We start from the raw sequence: 24660 nt of genomic DNA, 5'->3' as shown, positions 1-24660 counted from the left end.
ATCGTAAAAGATGTTTTAATTTACTAGCTACCTGACTCTCGTGCTAACTTGCTATCAAATAATATTTGACTATTAATACTGTTAAATATAGTTGTTACCTCTTGATGCAGTCTAATACCTGGTAGTATTATTTTACTAGAATCAAGACACCGAGTTAATTGAACCTCATGTACATACTGAAGCTAATTGTGTTTAACTTAAACTTCATTACGGTGGTATTATTGTCTAAGCATTTTTCAGCATTTCAATGCTGGCCAAAATGGTGGGCCACTGACAAACACCAGGGGTCTCAGCAGGAATTGGATTCCATTATTTTACGGAGGAGGACTGTTCAGAATACACTCAAACCCTTGACATAAATATTATGCAAATATATCTTGCTTTCTGTTCCTTTTGACATGTTTCTTTAAGTAACTATCGCACACCATTCCAAGGAATATTTTAACCAATGCAGTGGAGGGCCTGAGTAATTTTTGCCATGTTAGTTGTTTACAAGAGGGTCATATTTAACAATGTCCCTCTTTCACCCACGATGTGAAAGAGAACTCCAGAATCACCCCATTCAGCTCAGAGTCAGACTCACAGAATCTGGTTTCTTTTTGGGAGGTGAAACCTGAACGGAAACATTCTGAACGTGACCTTAAGTTTTCATACCTTTACAAAAATTTTAAAGAAAGGGATGGCTGTTGTGAGACAGAATGAGAGAAAAAAAGTACTACTAGAGAGAGAGGGAGAGAGAGAGAGAGACAAAGTAGTTAATAGTGTGCAGAAGGCCTTGCATTAACAGCTAAGCAAGATGTTTGTGGGATTTTAAGAGTCACTTTGCTAAAGTGCCAGAAGTCGGAATCCCGAATTCCACATGTAAACTCAGAATTTCGCAGGAGCAGATTTGGGGTTGATCCTGAGCTTGTGTGTGTGCATTTCTTCAAAACAGCTGCCTTTCAAATAATCACCTATCTCCAATGAAATTGGATTTTGGAGATCCTGGATGGTGGAATCCAGAGTGTGGAAATTATATCAGGCATGTACTGACCTATTCTCAATGTAATTCTCTTGGACAATCAAGTTTTTCTTTGGGAGAAGTGGGCATACCCTTCAAACTGATTCCAGGGCATCTTTGGAGGAGGTAAGTTGTCCTTGAAAGGCAAGGCACCTCTTGGAAGACTTGAAGCACCATTTTGTGGAGGTGAAGCACTCTTTAGGGTGTGTAAAGTAGGCAGGTTTGTGTCTCATTGTTTTCTTTGTTCATGGAGAGTGAATGCCACTGACTGCATTTGTTGCCCAACCATAACTCCCCTGGAGAAGGTGGTGATGAGCTGCCTTCTTGAACTTCTCCAGTCCTTGGTTTGTCAGTGAAGGAACAGAGAGTTCTAAGTCAGGATGGTGAGTGACTTGGAGGGGAACTTGCAGGCAGTAATGTACCCATCCCAATGCAGTGTTCATCCTTCCAAGTAGTAGAAGATGCAGGTTTAGAAGTTGAAAACTGTTGCAGAACCCCTGATGAGTCAGTGCTGAAGGGAATGAATGTTGAAGGTGCTAGGTGATTTGCCACTTTGACCTGGATAGTGTCAAATGTCTTAAGTGTGTTAGAGCTGGTAAATCCAAGAAAGTATGGATGATCATGGCATGACACTTGTGTCTCATTGACACAAATGTTATTCACTGTTTATCAAGTAATAAAAAGAACTGCAGATGCTGGAGATTAGATTAGGTTAGATTCCCTACAGCGTGGAAACAGGCCCTTCGGCCCAACAAGAGCTCACCGACCCTTCAAAGAGTAACCCACCCTAACACTATGGGCAATTTAGCATGGCCAATTCACCTAACCTGCACATCTTTGGACTGTGGGAGGAAACCAGAGCACCTGGAGGAAACCCACGCAGACACTGGGAGAATGTGCAAACTCCACACAGACAGTTGCCCGAGGCTGGAATCGAACCTGGGACCCTGGTGCTGTGAGGCAGCAGTGCTAACCACTGAACCACCATGCTGCCCAATCTGAAACAAAAGCAGAAACTCAGTGGTCTGGACTAGAAACTTTAACTCTGCTTTCTTCCCACAGATACTGCCAGAACTGTTAAGTTTCTCCAGTAATTGTTGCTTTTGTTATTTATCAACCGAAGCATGGATGCTACTCAGCTCTTGCTGAATATGGACAGGAACTGCTTCAATATCTGAGGAAGCATGCAAGGTGCAATCATCAGTAGACATCCCCACATCTGACCTGGTGATGGAGGGAAGATCAGTACGAAGCAGCTAAAGATGATTGAACATTGCACATTATCCTAAGGAACTCTTGCAGAGATGTCCTAGAACTGAGATGATTGAGCTGAATCCATCTTCCGTTGCTAAGTTCTATTCGCTTGAAGATTTCTTTTCAATCCCTGATGATTTGGAAGCACCACAAGCTAAAACAGTTTGGCTATGATGACTGATATGACACCAACCAATGGAGAGGTTTCCCCTGATGCTCAGTGATTCCAGTTTTCCCTGATTCTCATTGATCCTAGTTTTGCTAGGGCTCCAGGTGCCACACACTATCAAAAGCTATTTTGAAGTCAAGGCAGTCTCTCTCACCTTGATTCATCAGTTCAGCTCTTTTGAACCAAGGGTGTAAAGAGGATAATAGCTGTCTTGAATTCAAACCAATCATCAGTGACAAGTTCATGACTGAGCAAATGCCATTTGATTCCATTTTTCAACCAACACCATCACTTGACTAGGATGATGATTAGTGAAATGGGAGTTAAACCTGTCAAAGAACTGTCCAAGAATGTGTGGAGTTAAGAAAAAGCAGTTTGGGGTATTTGAGTTCCTGTTTACATATTATGATCCTACACAATAGTAATGCTGGACCGTTAAGAACGCAGAAGCAAACCTGACTTGATCAATAAATGTTTATTATTTGCAGTTAGTTACAATAGTGGTTAATCACTGAACCATGTGGACATGAGGCTGCAGATATTTTTTAACAATAAAACATAAGTTGTTTGCACAATAAAAGTGGTTAGAAACATCTAACATAAACAGCAAAGCATGTTCAATGTGTTACCTATCCCTGTCATTTCATTTTTACTTAATTGATTCTTACCAGTTTCTTTCCCTTGGATTGTGGGAATAAATTTATGATTCCTTTCATGTCTGCTAATACAAAATATTCATCATCCTGATGGCCTACACTTTTCAGTTCAATATTAAGAAGATTTCTATCCAAACTCTGACAGTTTGGAAACACCACAGACTAAAACACTTTGGTTACGGTGACTGGTTGCCCTGAAATAAAACTTGATTATATTGCTTGGTGAAACCTTTCTCCTTTCTGAACTGAACTGAAGCAGTTCTTCTAATCTTAGACTTTGAACTTACTGTCCTGAAGTCAAAATCAAACTAATAGCCTTCATATGTTTACTCTGTCATACACTCAACAGTATTTTTCTTTCATTAACACTACACGTCTTTCCTATTTGACACCAATCATAGAGTCATAGAGATGTACAGCACAGAAACAGACCCTTCGGTCCAACCCATCCATGCTGACCAGATATCCCTACCCAATCTAGTCCCACCTGCCAGCACTTAGCCCATATCCTTCTAAACCCTTCCTATTCATATACCCATCCAAATGCCTTTTAAATGGTGCAATTCGACTAGCCTCCACCACTTCCTCTGGCAGCACATTCCATACACGTACCACCCTTGCGTGAAAAATGAAGTCAAACAGCAAAGGCAGTAACTGGGCAGGTTCACTGTGATGTCAGGTTCTTTCTTTCTTTCTGTCTCTCTCCTGCACTGATGTCACCATGTGCTTCCTTTGTCTGTACCCCTCCCTTTTTAAAACTGCTGTTATTTTGACCTTTTTTTTCTCAAAAGTTCCAAAACAACGCAACAGCATATGAAACAGCAATATGTAATTGCTGCTCCTGGAATTTGAGGAAATCACCTCCAACACCTAAAATACCTCAAAAGAGGAGCAGCTGTTACAGCCAGAAAGTTTTCCCGTCCTCCATCTTGGATTACCCAGAATCCTCCCATTTGCTTTCTTGAATAGATGTGCTTGCTCTACTGCTTCAAATGACTTTCTCATTTAAAAGCAAATAGTTTCATCTAACTAACTGAAATCCATCTGCCTCTATTTCTTTTTTAAAAATCTGAATTTCAAAGACGGTAATGATTTATTTTATACGTTTATCACACTTCCTCTCAAATAAATAGTGAAAAGGTGTCAGAAAGAGCTATTTTCCTTTTCAATCAAAAGTTATTCTTAGCACTATTCCAATGTTAGATTTGCAGTAATTATATACATACATTAAACACTAATCTTCATAACAACCATATTTACCCAGCTCCATTTTGATCATAGCATTCCCTTTTTTTTCATTTTTGTCCTGAACAAAATGTCCACTGTAAAATTGTTCTTGCCAACCACATGAATAACTTGCAAATTGTATGGCTGTGACATTCAGTACCAGTGAAGCAATCTTTGTCACAAAATGTCTTCAAAGAAACTAAAGGATTATAGCCACTATATATAATAGCTTCTTCAAAGTGTTTGACTATGGATGTTTCAAATTGCCATAAAGCTAACACAAGTCTCTTTTTCCACTGCCCAATATTTCCATTGACAGGCATTCAGTTTTTGAAAAAAACTCATAGCCAATGTATGCTTATCTTGTAGTAAAATGACATATATAGCAAAGTAATTTGACGTCATTTACCAATTTCTATCTCATTTGTTCTGTATACCCTCCACCCTATGTTGACTGGCCCACCTTATCGTAGTTGTCCCCTTATCTGCTGAACCTAAAGCTAAATTCCTGACCCATCCCAACAGTACAGGCTGGGCTTCCTATTGTTTTCACTATATTAAATATATACTTTTCTCCTGACTATCACGCTGCTATATCTCACTGCTTCTTCCACCTTTCTGAAGTAACAATTCACGCCATTGAATTCTTTTTGATTTTAGATGTTCTAATTGATTTTAATGGTTCAACAGAGACAGGTAATAATATTAACACCTATATTTTCAACAACTAATTTCTGATATTAGCCTTTTTATTCCCTTTTCATTGATGATTGAGCATTTTTTGAATGATTTCAGTCCAATTTTAATGTTTTTGTTTGTTTTCCTCTGAAATTTGGCATATACATTGGAAGCACAGTGTCTGAATTTTGGTTTATAATTCCTCTTTAACAATTTAATGATCCTCTGTATGCAATCTGTATATTAGTTCAGAAGGATGGAGTCCAATTGACTCATTTGGGACTTTTTTAATGGCAAATAGTTACAAGAGAATCCCTTGATTCCAATCATTAAGATATTCCTGACAATAAGTTCTAATCATTTCATCAGAGTTTTATACCATCATTCCTGTGTTTCTTGAGATTGTGATTGATAAAATGAATAGGTAACTTGTGTTAAATGTGTAACACATTATTTTGAGATTATGCCTTCTGGCATAATCAGATGAGAAATATAGAGGTTGCATCATTAAGTATATTCAAGGCTGAGACAAACAGAATAAACAATGATCAGGTAAAGGCAGAAAAATGGAGTTGAGGATTTTCAAATCAGCCATGAGTTCATTGAATAGCAGGTCAGACTTGACTGGCTGATTTCTGCTCCTACATCTTATGGTCTTAATTTTTCCCAAAGTCAGATAATTGTATTAAAACATTCATAAATGCTAAAAAAAATACTGATTCCCACTCCAGATTTTAGGTAGGGGTCATATACAACCCTGCTTAATTGTTCTTTGAAAGCTGATTCTGCATTTCATGTGTTAGGATTTCCCATTACATGATATATATGGCATGTCTGGCAAAATTTCACCTCCTCTATATGTCGTTCTATCCAATAAAAATGTTTCAGTATTGTTGTCTGTGTTTTCCTAATACCTAAGTGATCTATTGTGAGCAATTCATAAAATTTTATTATGCTATTCAGGACTCTGACCTGTTGGATTTTCTTCAGTCCCTCATTAGTATTTTGGCTTTTCAATAATAATATTCAAGTATTAGTATTGACTAAATTTCTGAATAGGCTGTTGATATAAATCTCTCAATTTAGGATTCATTTGTTGTATTTCTATGAAAGAAGATAGACTAAACAAAGGAACTTCATGTGCTTTATCTTTGTCCTTTTCATTTACACTTATGAGTTCAATAACAGAATTTCCAAGCTATCGCCTGTTTACAAGACAATACACACACATCTGCCAGAACTGTTGCTTCTCAGATCTTTGATATTTGATACTTATCAAAATAAATTTTTCCATATTCGTAATTTCCCTAACTTGCTCAAAAATTGTTTCTCAAACGTCAGTGATTGAAACCACTGTGCCCTTAACATTTATTTTTCTTTGAAATTCTGCAAATGTCTGACTAGGTAATTAGTAAGCTTCAGGGGCCAGTTCATGAGCATTGAGCCTTTTTTTTAGCACTTCCACAACCTGCACATTACTCTTGTGACAAATTGGTGTTCCCCAGTCATAGCTGTATCTGTGGTCCAAGTGTATTTTGCTATTTTGGCTGCCCATATAACTTTTCAAATGAAGTGAAATGGCTTTCTAAATGTTGGGTAATTACTTAAAATCTGTTATCCTTTTTTTTTCTACCTCAAATTTACCTGCTAACTTTCTCAGTTTAGCCTAATTCAGATATTTTAAATAATCCAGTTGCTGCTTCTATTCACTGAAAAATTATATTTATATTCATTACCATTTCAAAAGTTGAATCCATATAATGGACTTCACCACACTCTTATTTGTTTCTAGTATCATCTGTATTCATTTCTTTCAAAGAAGTACAGTTCAACAAATATCACTGTGATAAGACCTCTACTTTGTTATGATTCTAACTGACAGTAATACTGGATAAGCCAGATACCAGAATGAAGCTGGGTTTGAAACATCAGAAGTTTTAACTTTTGCAGTTGGTTAATCACATACTCACACTACACTTGCAAATGTTCTTTAACAACAAAGTATTGATTTATTGCACACAAAAAAAAACTTATCTCAGGAAGTCAGAAGGATCTGAACACAAACATTAAAGCAAATTTTCAACCTGTTGTAGAACACTTTTTTTTCCCAGATACTCAATTCTAGCAAAATTTCACTTCTGTCTTAATGTTTTACTTAGCCAACTCCACCCAGTGTCTTTCCCTTGGATCGTGGAGACAATTTTATGATTCTTTTCCTAGTCCATTGACATGAACCTTTCACAGTTTTGATAGATTAAACTTCTTTCAGTTCTAATAACTTGAGTATTTTGATCCACTTTCTGATCACTTTGAAGCACAAGAGCACCAGCTATTGTGATTGGTTCAACTGAATCTTGATTTTCTGAAAGTTGCTTCCCCTTGGCTTGACCTTTCAAGGATTCACAGGAGGGAGGCAAGGTGAGCTGGAGGGCTTGGCCACCTCTGCAGTGTCCTGAGTAAAAGATGCAGAGGAGCTTGTATGTATTTCAATCTTCAGGTGGTACCTCTACCAACCTGCCCTCGTAGCACTCAGTGCCAGGACTTATTGCATTTACACAACTTCTGTGCAGTGAGAGACAGTGCCCCCAAATGTTTCACTCTGAGCATTTGGATGAAATCTCTCATCACCAACAACATTGAGTCATCTCCTGTCTGAGGCTGAACAGGTACCTGGTCTCTAGCAATCCTCCAAGTGCTAGTGGCCTGAGCCATTTTTTTCCTTGCTCAAATATGGAGCTGTCAGCATTGTAGGCAATGACCTGATGGTATCACCACTGGATTGTTAATCCAGAGACTCAGGTAATGTTCTGGGTGCCCAGGTACTTATCCCACCATGGCAGAATTTAAATTTAATAAAATTTAATAAAACTCTGGAAACAAGAGTATAATAATGACCATGAAGCCCCTGCTAATTGTCAAAAAAAACTGATCTGTTTCACTAATATCCTTTTAGGGAAGGAAACTGCCATTGTAGCCTGGTCTGAGACAAAAAAAAACTGCAGATGCTCGAATCCAAGGTAGATAAGCAGGCGACTGGAAAAACACAGCAAGCCAGGCAGTTCCGGAGGTGGAGACGTCACCATTTCGGGTGTAATCCTTCTTCAAACATTAATGTTATCAGGCTGCTAAGTCTGTACAAGCCCTGAAGAAGGGTTTATAACCAAAACATTGACTTCTCCACCTCCTGATGCTGCCTGGCTTGCTGTGTTCTTCTAGCCTCCTGCTTGTCATTTTAATCTGGTCCAGCCTACATGTGACTCCAGACCCACAGCAATGTGGGTGACTCTTAACTGCACTCTCTGAAATTAGAGATGGGCAATAAATGCTGGTCCAGCCAGTGATGCCTCATCCCATGAATAAACAAACAAAACTGGAGGTTTTTAATAAAAAGGTGTTTGGAATATCGGACAAACCAAGGCAAACAGGACTAATTTAGTTTACCTGAAAGGCCTGTTTCCGTGCTGTGTGATTCTATGCTATCTTCAGATTCTGTTTGTCAATGGACAGGGCACCTTCGGACTGCTAGTGTTAATCAAAGATGTAAGACAACAGGCATCAATGTTTCAGCAGAAAACTGCCAAGTGTCAAGTTATTCCATGCAAATACTGAGAGACACCATAGGGGCAGGGCAGGAAATTACTGCGGAGAGTTTGATAAAGATGCAGATACAGCAATTAGAAAAGCAATTGAAAATTTGGATTGTATTTTAGGGGAATGGACAATAAAGGAAACTGCACTATTCAGGGTTATGGTGAAACTCTTAATAAAAGTACTCTATGCAGCTTAGTCTCCTTTTTGAATAAAAACTGTATTTGCATTGGACTATTATTTCACTGCATGGGGAGTCTAGACCAGAGGACAAGTTTAAAACCAAAGGGTTTCCTATTAAAGATGGTGAAGAGAAATTACTTCTCTTGGAGGGTCATTGTTCTTTTCCTGAAAATGCAGTAGAGGTTCAGTTATTTAATACATTCCAGGCTGAATTAAATAGATTTTTGACAACCAGGGAGTCAAGGTTAAAATTTTGGGGAGTGGGCAAGAAAATGAAGTTAAGGTTTCAGTCATGATCTTATTGCAGAGTAGAGCAGGCTCAAGGTCCCAATGTCTTGTTCGTGTTCATTTCTTACATTGTTCCCCATTCTGTTCATGTGTAAACAGTCTGACTTGTACAGGCTTAGCAATCTGATAGCATTATGTTTGAAAGTGAAGCATTTCAATCTGAAGCAAGGATGTTAAATTTTAAGAAGCAAAATTATGAAGGCGTGAGGAACTAATTTGCCGAGGCGGATTACAAAAGTACATGCGAAGGCATGAGATCATATGACATGCAGCAGTATTAGGACATTTGGGTAAAAAATGAGGTCTGCGGATGCTGGAGATCACAGCTGAAAATGTGTTGCTGGTTAAAGCACAGCAGGTCAGGCAGCATCCAAGGAACAGGAAATTCGACGTTTCGGGCATAAGCCCTTCATCAAGAATGATTCCTGATGAAGGGCTTATGCCCGAAACATCGAATTTCCTGTTCCTTGGATGCTGCCTAACCTGCTGTGCTTTAACCAGCAACACATTTTCAGCTATTAGGACATTTGGCCCATCAAGTCTGCTCTGCCATTCGATCATGGCTGATGTGCTCTTCACCCCCATTTTTCTGCCTGTTCCAGCATCCACTGCACTTCAGGGTAATGAATTCCACAGCTGCACAACCCTTTGGGAGAAGTCATTTCTCCTCAACTCTGTCTTAAATTTGCTGCCCCTTATCCTAAGACTATGACCTCTCGTCCTAGAATACCCCACAAGAGGAAGTATCCACTCCATGTCTATTTTATCCATACCTTTTCTCATCTTGAATACCTCAACTTGATCTCCCTTCATTCTTCCAAATTCCTAAGAATATAGGCCTAAACTATTCAATCTCTCTTCGTATAACAAATCCCTTTTTTGGAATCAGGAGAAAGTGAAGACTGCAGATACTGGAAAAGTACAGCCAGCCAGGCAGCATCAAGGAACAGGAGAATAGCCCTTTCAAGCATAAGCTCTTCATCAGGAATGTTTCAAGCATAAGTTCTTCCTGATGAGCTTATGCTCGAAATGTCAACTCTCCTGCTCCTCAAATTCTGTCTGACCTGTGCTTTTCTAGCACCACACTTCTTGACCTTTCTCTGGAATCTGGTGAATCTCCTCTGAACTGCTTCCTTTGCCACGACATCTTTCCTCAAATAAGGGGACTAAAACTGTGCATCGTATTCCAGGTGCAGTCTCACTAAAGCCTTGTTTGGTTGCAACAATATTTCCTTACATTTACATTCTAAACCTTTAGCTATAAAAGCTAACATTCCATTTGTTTTCTTTATTATCTGCTCCTACATGCTAGTGTTCTGTCACTCATGAATGAGGACACCCAGATCCCTTTGCATGGGAGCATCCTGAAGTCTCTCCCCATTTAGATAATAGGTCACCATCCCATTTTCCAACCAAAACGTATGACCGTACACATATCCTCATTAAACTCCATAAGCCACATTTTGACCCACTCTCCTAACCCATCTATATCCATTTGTCAGCTTCTTATTTCCTCATTGCAGTTTACCATTCTGCCTATTTTTGTGTTGCCTGCAAATTTGTCTTTAGAGTTTTCTTTTCCTGTATCAAAGTCATGAATGTAGATTGTAAATAGCTGGGGTCCAAGGACTGAAATGTGTTGCACCCCACCAGTTACTTCTTGCCATCCAGAAAAAAAAACATTTATCCCAATTCTCTGTCTTCTGTCCATTAGCCAGTCAAATCCAAGCTAATAAATTATGCCCAATGCCATATAGTCCAATGTTGTGAATTAACCTTTTGTGTGGCACCTTATCAAATGCCTTCCAGAAGTCTAGATATATTACATCTACAGGATACTTTATCTATTTTGCTTGTTGCATCTTCGAAGAACTCTAGCAAATTAGTAAAACATGAGTTGCCCTTCTTCATAAAACCATGCTGACTCTGAGGGATAACATTTTGACTTTCTAAATGCCCTGATACTGCTTTCGTGATAACTAATTCTAACACTTTCCTAACAATTGATGTTAAACTAACTGGTCTGTAATTTCCCACATATTGCCTCCCTCCTTTTTTGAATAAGACCATTACATTAACATTTTTCCAATCCACTGGAACCTTGCCTGTATCTTGTAACCAATGGATTATCTCCACCACTGCATTGTTTAATATCCTAGGTTGGAGCAACTTGGAGATAGCGAGGACTGCTGATGCTGGAAAGTCAAGAATTGATAAAGATAAACTCTTTTCCCTTTTATATACCCATAGATGCTTTTGCAATTTTTTTATATATTTTGTGCTAGTTTTCTTTCATAATTTATCTTAGCTTTTTTTATTAATTTTTTAGTATCCCTTTGTTTATGTGTGAAAGTTTCCTAATCTTACAGCCTGCCACTGACCTTTACAATATGGAAAACCTTAGTTTTTAACTTGATATTGCCCCAAACTTTGTTGAGTAGCCATGGATTTTTTTTAACCATCGCCCTCCTCCACCCCAACCACTATCTTTCATCCTCACTGGGATATGTTTTAGTTGTGAGGAATTGAGTAGCTTCTTAAATAACTGCCACTGCTCATACCTTTTAGCATTCCTGCCCAAACTGCTTGGGCCAAAACTGTCCTCATGTCTATGTAATTTCCTTTATTTCACTCCAGAACACGACTGTGGGACTCCACTTTCTCACCCCCAAACTGAACTTTGATTTCTATTATCTATCTTTAAAAAATATGATGTGACTTTCAGCAACAATAAATTCATTCAAGGTGCAAAGACTCATAAAAGGACAGTCAACTGTAGCTAACAAAGGAAGCTCAGGATTGTATAAGATGAAAAGAAGAGACCTATAAATCTGTCAGACTCAGTTAATCTGAGGATTGCATTGTTTATAGAATACAGCAAAGGAGGACAATAAACTGTTTTTTAAAATGGGGAAAATAGAATATTAATGCAAAAAAAAAGGAAATGTTTGGCCAAAATGAATGTGGATCTATTCCAGGCAAATTCAGGAGAATTTATAATAGAGCATAAAAATAGCAGAGAAGTTCAATAATTATCTGCTGTCTGTTTTCCTTGATGAAAAAGCAAGGAATCTCCCAGAACTAGATAGCTAAGTGGCTATTGAAGGAAATTTGTGTCAGTAAGAAGATTGTACTGGAGAAGTTAATGGGGTTAGAAGTTGATAAATCCCAGGATCTGCTGTTCTACATCTGAAAGCGTTGAAGGAGTCAGCTATAGAGATAGTTGATGTATTGGTTATCATCTTCCAAAGTCTTATAAATTGTGGAATGATTCCTGCAGGAGGGAAGGTAACAAATGTCATGTGCTTGTGAAATACCAGGTGAGAAAGAAAAGAGATGAGTAAAGAACTGTTAGTCTCGTACCAATAATAAGAAAAGAAGGTAGGATCTATTGGAAAAGATGGGAGAATTAGACACTTGGATGGCAATCATCTCTTTGAGAATAGTCACCATGAATTTACAAATGGAAAATTGCGTTTGATGAACTTATTTGAGGTTTTTACAGGTGTACAAAAAATGGACATGGTATATTTAGATTTTCAGAAGGCTCTTCATAAAGTCTCCTATAGAAGGTCATTAGAAACTTTGGAATAGGTGGTATGAATTAACGATTGGCTAACAGATAAATAAACAGAGAATAAATCGGTCAATTTGACATTAGCAGGCTGTGAGTCGTGGGGTACTGCAAGGGTCAGTACTTGGGCCCCAGCTGTTCATAACATATATCAATAATTTTGACATGGGGACCAAATGTAATGTTTCCAAATTTACAGATGATACTAAGCTAAGTGGGAAAATGTGTCGTGGAGAAGGTATAATGTGACTTCAGAAAGATTTGGACAGGCTTAGATAATGAGCAAGAACAGGGAATATAACGTGGAAAATATGAGGTATTCCACCCTGGTAATCACAATTGATATATAGAGTATGTCTTAAATTATAACAGGTTGAAAAGTGTAGAGTACAAAGGGACATAGGTTTTCTGGTTGATAAGTTACTAAAGGCTAACATGCAAGTGCAGCAAGTTATTAAGATGGCTAATGGAATGTTAGCCTTCATTGCAAGTGGATTTGAGTACAGGAAAAGTGAAAACCTTTTTCAATTGTATAGGAGTTTGGTTAGACCATACCTGAAATAGTATGTGCAATTTTGGTCTCCCTAAACCTTACAAGATATTATTGCCTTGAAGAGGGGCTGTTGAAACTCCTATTTGTGTAAATTGAGGTGAGATTGACAGATTTCTAATTATGGTCGTGAGCTGGATAAAAGTCGTTGAAATATTTAATCAGTCATGATTGTATTGAATGGCAGGGCAGGCTAAATGGGCCGAGTAGCCCACTACCGTGTCCCAATATCTATACTCAATGTCCCAGCATTCCCTCTCTCCTGCATCCTTTCTTCATCTTCTCTCCTGTGTACTATTCTTCAATTTCCATGCCCACTAGTGCATGGCACTAGGAGTCATCCAGAAAATGCAGCCCTTGAAGTCCTTCTTATTTAATCCTGACGCAACTTTATAAACTCTGTCTGCAGAACCACATCCTTCTATCTGATGGTGTCATTAGTACTGTGATGGGATATGACCTCTGGCAGTTACACACCCTCTCTCAGTTTGCAACTACTCAATGGCAGTGTTGACCCTTACACCAAAGAGACAAAGCATCATCCTGAAATCAGGGCTGGAGGCAAAGAAAAGCTCTCAAGGAACCACGTATCATTAATTCTTTCTAACCTTCCATACAAACCCTGTGCACTGAACCACACTATGGATATGGCTCTGGCTGCATTTCCCAGAGGAGCGATGGGGTCAACATGTGACTTAATGGGTGATACTTCCATGCATCTGCTTATCCAGTGACACCATGGGACTGCAGTTCAGTTAAGAGGACTCAGTTTGAGTCCTGAAATTCTGGATACAAACCAGAATTTGAGAATTTGAACATCAAGCCATGGCTGTACTGAGGAGCCGTACTGAGGCTGTGCTGCTTTGTTGGAAGTGCTGTCCTGCACTTGCATTATTTGGAGGCTGCAACTGCCTGCTTGCACAGATTGAAAAGAACAATCCTTGTGAATATCTGGGAGTTCCTATCCAAAGATGTACAAGTTAGGTGGATTAGCCATGGGAAATGCAGTTTTACAGGAATAGGGTGAGGGGGATGGGGGTGGTTGAGTCTGGATGGGATGCGCGAAGAGTCAGTGTGGACTTGTTGGGCTGAATGGCTTGTTTCCACACTGTAGAGTTTCCATGTCACTTAACTCGACAGGACTGAGTTGCTCTGCCACGTAATGTCTACACGCCCTTTGTTATGTATCCCTCCAGAGAAATGAAAACTCGTTAATCTCAAAACTTTTTATTGTACATTACAAAGCAATAGTCATTACTAGCCTGATACTGTTGGCTGATCATGAACTCACATGAAATCCAGCATGGGGTGTTGATCACAGCACCCACATGAACTGAAATTCTTGACTGGAACCTGGTCCATGAAACTCTAAATGGGAAACTGAACAGAACCTGCCTCAGGCACAAACACTTCAAACATAATACAATCACACAAAGCAAAACAGGAACACAAAATGCAGCAGACTCCAGAGGAAGAGGGTAGGTAATGGTGAAGGGGTGGAAGGTAAGTGACATTTTCTGCCGAAATTAGACAGCAAACACATGAAACTTCCAAATATTTAACAGCCGGATTGAGAGACTGTTGCAGTTGTTTCTGAAGCTGTTCCTTGTTGCACTGTGCAGGAGTACACCTTCCCACTGCTCCAATCACTGCCAGGGACGGTCAGGTAGCTGCTGAGACTGAAGCTGTTGTCCGGGTCACGGGACACCACGCTGGTTTGGACCTCACTGCTCGTCGGACTCCCATCCACTGTCCAGCTGACCGCAGCAAAGCCCATGGACAGTTTGCTGACCAGACAAACTAACGTTCCGGCTCCTTTCCTGGACATCTCCTCGTCTGAAGGCCCAAGCAGTTTTACTGAAGGGTCAGGGAGTTGCTGAGCTGCAAGAGAAAAGACAATGTTTGCATACAAAGTTAGCAAAGGACATAGCATCATTTCAGTTTAATAAGAACAGGTTTGAGATGTTGCAGCTTCCAGAACTGGGCCTCAGAAGGTTATCGTTGGAGTGAGGATCCCTCGATTAAGATTGTTGAGATTTGTGACAATAGAAAGTACTAATTTGGATGTCAAACCAATTGTTCTGGTGACTCTGTGAATGTGAGCATCATTCACTGTGAGGAATTCACATCCGTCTCAATGGTTGTATATGGATCTGCACTAAGTTGGTTGATCCTGGGGGAGTTCACCAGGGGTACTGCTGTTGATCTTAATATCCGTGTTTGAAGGGAGCAGGATTCCGGAGCTCATTGCTGATTGAAAGCCAATGATGATTCTGTGCTCCTCCAATGGCTGCCACGTGCATTCAGGAATAAATGTACCTCAATCTCTCCACAGCTTTGACAAAGCTCTAGGTGTGTGTGGTCCTGAGCTCTACAGACTAATGGAGTAACAGGACATGGAATGGTCTATGAGGATGCTCCAATTAGCCCATTCAAGGTGAGAAAAACGTAAGAGCTTCTTGCTTGATCTTCAATGATCCTTTCCCCAGCTCAATACCTCCTCTTCCCCCTCCACCACCGCCCATCTTTATTTCCCAGAGACCTCTGAATGAGGAAAGGCTGCTGGCAGTGGACACAATGCAGCAACGTTAACTCCTGGCACAAGTTCAATGTCAACATGACGTCCAGCAGCAGCTCACAGTGAGCGAGTGGTGAAGGCTCTGGTCTGAGGTGTCAGTACTGAAACTCCAGCAAGCAAAACATAAATCCAGCAAGCCCTTTCATTGCACTGTCACTCCTGCCACAGTCCAGCGACAGAGTGATTCGGGTCTGAGACCACCATCTCAGTGAATTCCCCTCAGAACCTGAGCTCCAGCCTCAGAACGTGCAAAACCTAAATCAAAGCAACAAGTCTCCAAGGAGCAATGAGAGCAAACGATGACAATGAAGGAAAGGGAGCGGAGGGAGAGTTCCAGCATGTATTGGGAGAATGTGAGGAGGTAAAAACTAAAGGCCTGACAAATGAGGTACGAAGGGAGAATTATTTGTAAAATGTCTTAAATTCTTCCAATTTGGGCTTTGGCCTAACGCTTCCTTACGTGGTGTGGTAACATTCTGATTGATATTTCTACATGTACATCCTGGGGACAGTTCTTCTATATTAAAAAAGGTGCCATATTAATACAAGTGATTACGTTGAGTGAGGCGGGGCTTCCTTGCTCAAGGAGAAGGCGAGACACAAAATAAGCATTGGTATGGTCATCGTCAGAATCATTAGAAATTGAAGCTAGAGAATGAAATAGAGTCCCTCGTGTGTGTGAAATAAGAAAGTGCTCTTAAAGAAACTAGAAACGTTAGATGGTTTGCAGCAAACAACCTGCCCCAGAAATGGAAAGGAGAAAAGCTGAGGAAGGATTGGAGATGGAACATCTGAAGGCAAGAGAATTGTTGAAGGATCAAGTTGTAGTGACTGTAACGAGGTCAGTCAGATGGACCTCAGAATACGAGTTCCCTTATTGGAGCTGTTAATCTGGTCCAGTTCGGGAGATGTGGCTGACAGATATAGACTGGTGCATCAGAGGTTCGGTTCCCTCAGAGCTGGCTCTGAGAAAGTCAGACTAGCATCAAGTACTATGCACCTGTAAATAAAAGGTGACTTGGTGACGTGATACCAGCCTCAGTGGAGTTATGTGACAAGACTGTGATTAATAATGTAACCATGCAAAAGTGCTTGCAACCTAAAAGACTAAGTGGATTCAAACAGGCACTACAACTGGCTTTGTCGTTAGAAAATGCAGGATGTGGCACATAAGAGTTACAGGGGAGATCCATGGACTTGCCAGGCCGACTAAACTTTGAGAGAGAGCACTGGAGTGAAGGCAATAGCACAGCCTCACTCAGGACATATCCTGAACAGAGGGACTCTAGGTCAGCCCACAGGAAAACCCTAAAACAGCGGCAATCCTCAGCCAAACAGTTAACATTTTGAGGATCTGGGCTGGCAGGCCATTATAGTTGCTGCTATTCTGCAAACTCGAGACAGCAACAGATTTCTGCTAGACCTGAATTGAGTAAAACAACTCAGGTTGGTATCCAAGAGAGTGCACACCCTGGAAAGCCCATCAACTTTGGTTTGGAACAGCTAAATTGCTTAGCAACATCCAAATCAGAACCAAAATGTCTGGTTGAATGGTCACCTGGTTCTAATGGAGATTGATAACGGCACAGCTGTATCCATGATTGCAAAACCAGTCGTCTTTAACAAATGAATGCTCTAGACTCCAACTCTTAAGTTTGCATAAGACCTCAGCTAGATTGAGATCCTATACTGGGAAACCGTTGCAGATTAAAGGTACAACAGCGGTTCGGGTCTTGTATGATGGTGCAAAATTAGTTGAGAAAGATTCACCTTGATTGGCTCAACATTTTTCTATTAGAAAATGGCTGCTTGAGTGAAATCCTAAGAAGACACCTGGACATTTTTGGGAAGGACTAGGGACTGTCAAAAGAACAGGGGCCACTTTGCATCTTGACTAGGAAGCAATTCCACGAATCTGCAAGGCCTGCCCAGTCCCATCTGCCCTACGGGCAGAAGGAGTGGCTGAAATCAGGAGGCTACAACGTGAAGGAATCGAGCCAGTACAGTTTGAGGAATGGGCAGCACCAGTCGTACCGATTGTGAAGCCCAATGAGTAGATTCACCTTTGTAGGGATTTTAAATAAATAGTAAAGCGCTTTTTACAGCTGGAAAAAAAAACACAATCCCTCACAGAGGATTTATACACAAGTCTGGCAGGGGCTGTCTTTCATGAAGCTGGACATGAGCATGTGTAATGCAACTCAGTTAGATAAGGATTCCCAGACATATGCCCAATTAATACTCAAAAGCATTTGTACCAATACATGGGACTGCCAATTGGGGTACCATAAACCTGTGTAATGTATTAGTGGACTAGAAAGAAAATTTTATATGATCTACCCCAGGTTTCCATTTATCTGGAATGATGTACTAATAAAAGGGAAGACCAATAAAGAGCACTAGAGAACTTGGACATTGTCCTTAGATGTTTCTCCAAGACAGGCATATGCCTTAAAAGGGCACGCCAAGTGACCTACTTGGGCTACACCCATTGGAAGATAGTGAGGGCAATCAAAGGAGGCCCAGCTCCCATATCTGTTCCATGGATTGGTGAGGTATTACAGAGAGTTCATACATAACCTGGCCTCATCCTGGCACCCTTCTATCTGCTATGGGAAAATGGTTAGGCTTGGAAATGGTCTCGTAGCCAAGACGTAGCCTTTAGGGAAGTGAAGGAGCAGTTATCATCGGCCAAGGTGTTAGCACACTATGATGCCAAGTGAGATCTGGCGCTGATGGGCAGTGCCTCCCTGTAGAGTATCGGGGTAGTGTTAGCTCACAGATGGCCCAAATATAGAAGAATGCCCAATCGGGTATGCTTCCTGGACGGTGGCTGATGCAGAGCGCAAATACACCCAGATAGAGAAGGAAGGTATGGCGGTTATCGTTGGTGTGAGAAAATTGTATCAATATCTATACAACACAAATTTGTAATACTAACAGACCACCAACCCCTGATAGGGCTACTCGAGGAGGATAAGGCAGTGCCACCCATAGCTTCAGCTCGAATTCAGCATTGGGCTCTCAGTCTAGGTGCATACAATTACACTGTGCGGAGGCCAAGTAGAAAGTGCGGATGCATTGAGCCACCTCCCATTGGTACATATATGAATGGTAGTGCTTCACTGGAAGAGTCAGTTCTGGGTTTAAACTTTCCGGAGTCCCTTCCAGCCATTGCTGTAAATATCGGAACGTGGACACAAAAAGATCCCATTCTGGAAAAACATAACAGCTGGCGGCAATGGGGGAAACATCAAAAGGGTCATCACAACCAGAACTGCAACTGCCCTGGACTCGGTGAGACCAGATCACTGTAGAGGATGGCATTTTATTATGGGGAGTGTAAGAGAGTGTCCCAAGCAAAGGTCCCCATCTATTACTGGCTGAACTCCACCAGAAACATTCAGGGTGTACAAAATGATGATGTTGATGAGAGGTTATGTCTGGTGGCCAGGATTTAATGCAGACATAGCCATGGTCATAGACAATGGGCCATCATTTTCCAGCAGGATATTCCTAAAGTTGAATGGCATTGGCACACCAGGACAGCTCCATACCATCCATTGTCCAATAGTCTGGCAGAAAGAGCCATCCAAACTTTGAAGACAAGTTTTAAGAAACAGCTTCCACCTTCACACATTACAAAACTGTCCCGGGTCCTATATAATTATCTGACCACCCCTCGTACAACTCCAGGTATAGCTCCAACAGAGTTGCAGTTGGGGAGAAGACACCATACCAGGTTAAATCTGATCTTCAAGGACCTGGGCAAGGGGGAAAACGAGGAAGTGAAACAGTAGCAGGAACACCAATGCTTGGCACAGACTCTGCTAAGCGAGAGAGACAGTTTACATGTGGATGCCGCAGCCTCAGCACCTTTACCACCAGAAGAAAAGGAGCAATTTCTTTCAACACACTCCGGGTGCGAAAGTCAGGCTGTGTATCTGAGGCTGAGTCGGAGTAACTGGACCCAGTGGGTAAACGCCCCTAAAAACGGTATGAGAAAATTAACAAGTCTGTCCCTGGACTGAGAGGGGGATGGATGTAATGATTGTGACGGGGTCAGCCAGGTGGACCTCATTGAATAGGAGTTCCCTTATTGATGATGTTGATCTGGTCCCATCAAGGGCACTGGTTGACAGGTATGAACAGGAGTGTTCCCCCTCCAAATTTATTTTGATTTAATCCCTGCCCTCGCCTTCACTGTTTTATCACACAGCATTGCCCTTTGATATGAAGGGCACTGCTTGTCACTGGTGACTCAGGTGTTTCTTTGCTTCCTGGTGGTGAAAACGGAATAAAGATTCGTGCACCTGGTGTCTTACACTTGCACACACACAACATGGGTGCTGGGGAATAAATAAGCACTACCACAGTTTAGTGTGAGGGTAAAAATATAAAAAAAAACAAACAGAAGTGTCAGAGATTCTGTTCACTCAGAGAGCTGCCTCTTGAGGAAGCTGGATCAGTGTGTCAAAGACTCTCCTTTCTTGTATCAAGAGAGAGAAAAAAAATAAACAGGAGTACCAGTTCTACTCTCCCGCTTCACTTTGTTTTCCCCATAAGCATTTCCCCTATCGGGTTTTGCTTGTCACTGGTTCCCTGGCCACATGGGTCCCTTTTCCTGGTGGTGGAAAGATTAAATACAATTATTTGCACAATGGGGTCTTCAGAGTCACTGCGCTTACACACACACACACACCACAGAGAAAAAAAAATCAAAAGTATGGAGATAAACAAACAACGTCAGGAGGTCCTGTTTACTCAGAGCTGGCTCTGAGGACACTGGATCAGTGTCATGTCTTATGCACGGGTAAATAAAGGACATCTTGGTGACAGGATACTTGCCTCTGTGGAGTTACTTCAGAAGTAAAAGTTAACACAAGGTTCCAGATCAGTGCAAAAATAGAAAACAGCACTGACAAAGTTATTGATGTACTGAAAAAGGAGTGAGGACAACAGTAAAGAGATATTGACTCAGGAACGAGACTGACATCTGATTGAGCACTGCATTAGATATGCTTGGATTCTGAAAAGACTTGCTTCTAATATTAATGTCAAAAGTAATAACGGGTCACGCGTAGGCACATTGCTGTTTAGTTGAGTAGTAATGGCAAAGCTTCAATTAAGTAATTCACCATGAAATGCTTTGGGACATGAAAAGTAAAAAAAAAAATCAAAGAAATTTCTTTCTTTAGATTTAACTCATCCCATTACAGCAACTTTTGAACATTTTAAAACAAAACAACTGAACCAAGAGAATTGCAATTTAACCCTTTTTCTTCCAACATTGCACTTTATAACCTTTGAAAAAAATTAGTCTACACCAAACGTGTTAACAAATGTACAGCAGCTAATGCAGAGAAGCTAAAAAGGAGTTTGGCAAATCAGAGCACTTATGAACAAAAACATTATTATATACAAAACTAACAGCTAATGTCAGAAACAGCACAAACTCAGGCAGCACCAAGAGTGATTGCTCTGCTTCTGCTGCTAGACTCTGGAGAAACAAACAACATTTTCACTCAGGTTAAGAAACAGGCATGAGGAAATAATCAAGTTTCAATCAAGTGCCTAAATTCACAGTTAGTATCCACAGAGGGAATTCTCAGCCACTTACCTGCAACAAAGAGCTTGGTCCCTTGCCCAAACACATACACAGTGTGATGTTCTAGGGTTCAGTCCATACAGTTATCCAGGATCCTGGAACTGGAAAGAAAACACCTTCAGATACTCCAGTACCAGCATTGATCATGTATTCCCAGTGTCCCAGATGGTGTGGGACAGTAAGGAATAACCTCACAACAACATCCACACACTGACATGAAAATGTCACCAACACTCGGTAGTGGGCAGTGATTTCAGAAAGTTACCAATTATGAAATAACGACAATTGGAAAATATTATACCGAAGGACAACATTAAAGTTATTTATGAAATCTTAAATATTAGAGTATTTGATGCAATACAATGGTATTAGGAGGACATTATTTCCTGATATCAGTTTTTGTGTTACCTTCTGTCACTGTGAAACATTAGCACTGGCCGATTTAACCCACTTTCCACAGTAATAGACGGCGGCATCATTCACCTCCACGTTTTTGATGATTAACTGGTAAATGTTGTGGTCGTTGTTGACTGTCGATGTGAAACGGTCGCTGCTAAACCCAGACCCATAGGTAGGCGCACTGTGCGAGTAATGGTAATAGAAGATCCACTGAGGAACTGATCCTGGTGTCTGCTTGTACCAGCGCACAACCTTGCCATCATCCGTTCCAATGTTACAGTCCAGTGTGGCCGTGTTCCCCGGTTTCACAGTCAGTTGTGCAGGCTGAGTCAGAGTCTGACACTGTCCATCTGTAAAAGAGCAAGGATTAAACATCAGAAATGGACCCTTTTAAAGGTGACTGTAAAACCCCAACCTGCTGCTGTGGAAGGAGCAGTGTTTTACTTACAGCCCAGCCACACTGCCAGGGAACAGAGAAAACACAAGATCCACATCATTTCTGTCAATGAGCTGCCTGCCTTCAGCGACTGTATCTAGGACAGACTGTGGCAGCAGGTTCCCATTGAAGCCAGTTATAGAGCCCTTCACAACAGGAAGGAAATCCGTGCAAATGAGAGCGATTCACACTGACCAACCAGAGCAAGGATCTGAAACCCGCCCATTCAGGCTCAGAGATTCAGGTTGATGCAGTGATGCCTCAGTGCGACTGGAAACACTGTCACGTTTTACACTGAAGCTCGTTTATTGTCTGATATTTCCCTTTATGTTTACTGCATCTTCTGACCAGCCCTGGAGTTAAAATTGTTCTTCACACCTACTATCAAAAATCTCTTTCTAGGCCCAATTCACCTAACCTGCACAGTTTTGAACTGTGGGAGTAAACCCACACAGAGAGAATATGCAAACTCCATACAGACATTCACCCAAGGGTAGAATTGCCTGGCACCGTGACGCAGCAGTACTAACCACTGAGCCACCATGCCACCCTAACAAAAACTTTAAAATCTGCACAATCTTTTCGATCACATAATTTGCTTCTCTGCATGCGCTAATAGCTCCTTGCAAGAAAATAGATTCAGCAAACTCCTAAGCACACAACACTTACTGAATATCTGCTATACATAGTCCTTATTTAATTTGCAACCCGACTTGAGGCATGATTGGAGGTAGAAAGTGAATATTTAGTTTTCAACATCATTCCCAGCTCCAGCTATTTCAGACATTGCGGGTCTGGGCCCAGCAGGGTAGGGCAGGTGCCCAATTGGACTCTGTTCGGGTCTTGTTAACACTGAACTAATGGACATTGATGAGTCACTTCCAGCATGTCTCCAACTTCCAGTTTGTGTAGGGGCCTGTTTGAATAAGGTAAGGCCCTTCCTGCCCGCCTGGGTATTAGAGCAACTAAATGCTGCCCTGTGAAGGGGCTACACTCCGTCCACCCATAATTCACGAGGACCGTCTCCAGGCCAGTTCAGAGGATCCCTCTGTGCGAATTCCAATGTGTGTGTGTTTCCAGCCTCCAAATGAGGGATTGGAGCAGAGTGACATTCCCAACTCCTGTTTCCCTTCCCAGGGGGAATATCCAGCCTGAGGTGTTGGTGATTCCCCTCAGTTAATGTTTGGATAATTTTGCTCTGTCACAGTTTGTGTGAACATGAAAGAGCTGAGCATGTGACTAGTTAATTATGCATCTACTTGCCACCTAACTATCAGACTCTAACCTGCTATTGACCACCAGGTGACCAGTTACACAATTAACAATATTGCACAGAATGGTGAATATGATTTAGACAATAAGTATATCTGTTATTTCCATGGAACCCGAACATTGAGAATGAATGGAACCTCATGGGAATGTTGAAGGAGTTTGAATGAAGCTGCTGAGCAGTCAGTTTCAGCCAATCAGCTTTCAGTATTTGAGGGTGGTTTGTGCCGTCCAATCCAGCTGCTCCGAGTGGGTGAAATGAACAAACACCTGACCCCCAGCAGGAACTGGGGCCTGTTATTTTAAGCAGAGGGACTGTCCAGAACACAGTCAACCTCAATATAACATCATTTTACAGCAGCCGTACCCAAATCTCTCAGATTCCATTCCACCCATTTAAGTAACAGAAACATCACTGTTTAAGGAGGCTAACCAGTTCTGTTCGGAATCTATAGCATGGTCTGTTTTGCATCAAGTTATTTAAAAACTCCATGTGAATGGAAGGAAACAGTAAAGATGATTTGTCACATTGTCAGTTTTGCCAAGTTTTCATTGTGTCTGTTCATGAGTCTGAGCAGCTTTCTTGTGCTATGGTTCAAACCTGCCTCATTAATGACTGACCACTACTCTATGGTGCCCCTCCTGTCCAATACTAGCTGGATTCTACCTCTCACTGTGGGAAGTTGCCACAGCTCAGGTATCCCCAGAATTGAGCAGCAGAATTGTGGGAGGCATGGTGGCACAGTGGTTAGCACTGCTGCCTCACAGCGCCAGAGACCCAGGTTCAATTCCCGCCTCAGGCAACTGTCTGTGTGGAGTTTGCACATTCTCCCCGTGTCTGTGTGGTTTGCTCTGGTTTCCAGTTAGGTGTATTGGCCATGCTAGATTGCCCGTAGTGTTAGGAAAGGGGTAAATGTAGGGGAATGGGTCTGGGGGGATTGCTCTTCGGAGGGTCGTTGTGGACTTGTTGGGCCAAAGGGCCTGGTTCCACACTGTAAGTAATCTAATCTAAATCCCTGGGTGACAGAGACTATCTTGCTCTCCAGAAGGAGCCAGCCAACAGCACTGTCACCTCCCAAGAGACTGTGATACGATGCCTGCAGGTTGGAGATGCCAATCCAGAGGCTGGTACAGTTCTGTCCTGGTGACCTGGGAAATTGTAACCCGCACCAATACTGAGCCTCACTCATCAGGATGAAAGCC

General features: G+C 41.3%; 1 protein-coding gene across 1 annotated transcript; it reads right to left on the bottom strand.

The window, feature by feature from the left end:
- Nucleotides 1–14446: 14446 nt before the first annotated feature.
- LOC132828961 (immunoglobulin lambda-1 light chain-like) lies at nt 14447–22282 on the bottom strand. The gene is made up of 4 exons (XM_060846189.1): nt 22201–22282; nt 21788–22102; nt 21366–21416; nt 14447–15048 (listed from the first exon to the last, which is right to left on the bottom strand). Exons 1-4 carry the CDS (start codon nt 22247–22249, stop codon nt 14726–14728), a joined length of 738 nt encoding a protein of 245 aa, XP_060702172.1. The 5' UTR covers nt 22250–22282; the 3' UTR covers nt 14447–14725.
- Between the last annotated feature and the right edge of the window lie 2378 nt (nt 22283–24660).

The sequence above is a fragment of the Hemiscyllium ocellatum genome, chromosome 28 (genome assembly GCF_020745735.1).
Source record: "Hemiscyllium ocellatum isolate sHemOce1 chromosome 28, sHemOce1.pat.X.cur, whole genome shotgun sequence".
In the NCBI taxonomy this organism is placed as follows: Eukaryota; Metazoa; Chordata; class Chondrichthyes; order Orectolobiformes; family Hemiscylliidae; genus Hemiscyllium; species Hemiscyllium ocellatum.
The sequence above is the reverse complement of the archived record's forward strand: the minus strand, read 5'-3'. Positions and strand labels throughout refer to the sequence as shown.

Coding starts and splice junctions, on each gene's coding strand:
- LOC132828961 (XM_060846189.1), bottom strand. CDS start 22,249: ATGATGTGGATCTTGTGTTTTCTCTGTTCCCTGGCAGTGTGGCTGGGC. Junction 21,417..21,787: donor AAAGTGGGTTAAATCGGCCA/GTGCTAATGTTT, acceptor ACTGAACCCTAG/AACATCACACTGTGTATGTG. Junction 15,049..21,365: donor GACCAAGCTCTTTGTTGCAG/GTAAGTGGCTGA, acceptor TTTCTCTTGCAG/CTCAGCAACTCCCTGACCCT.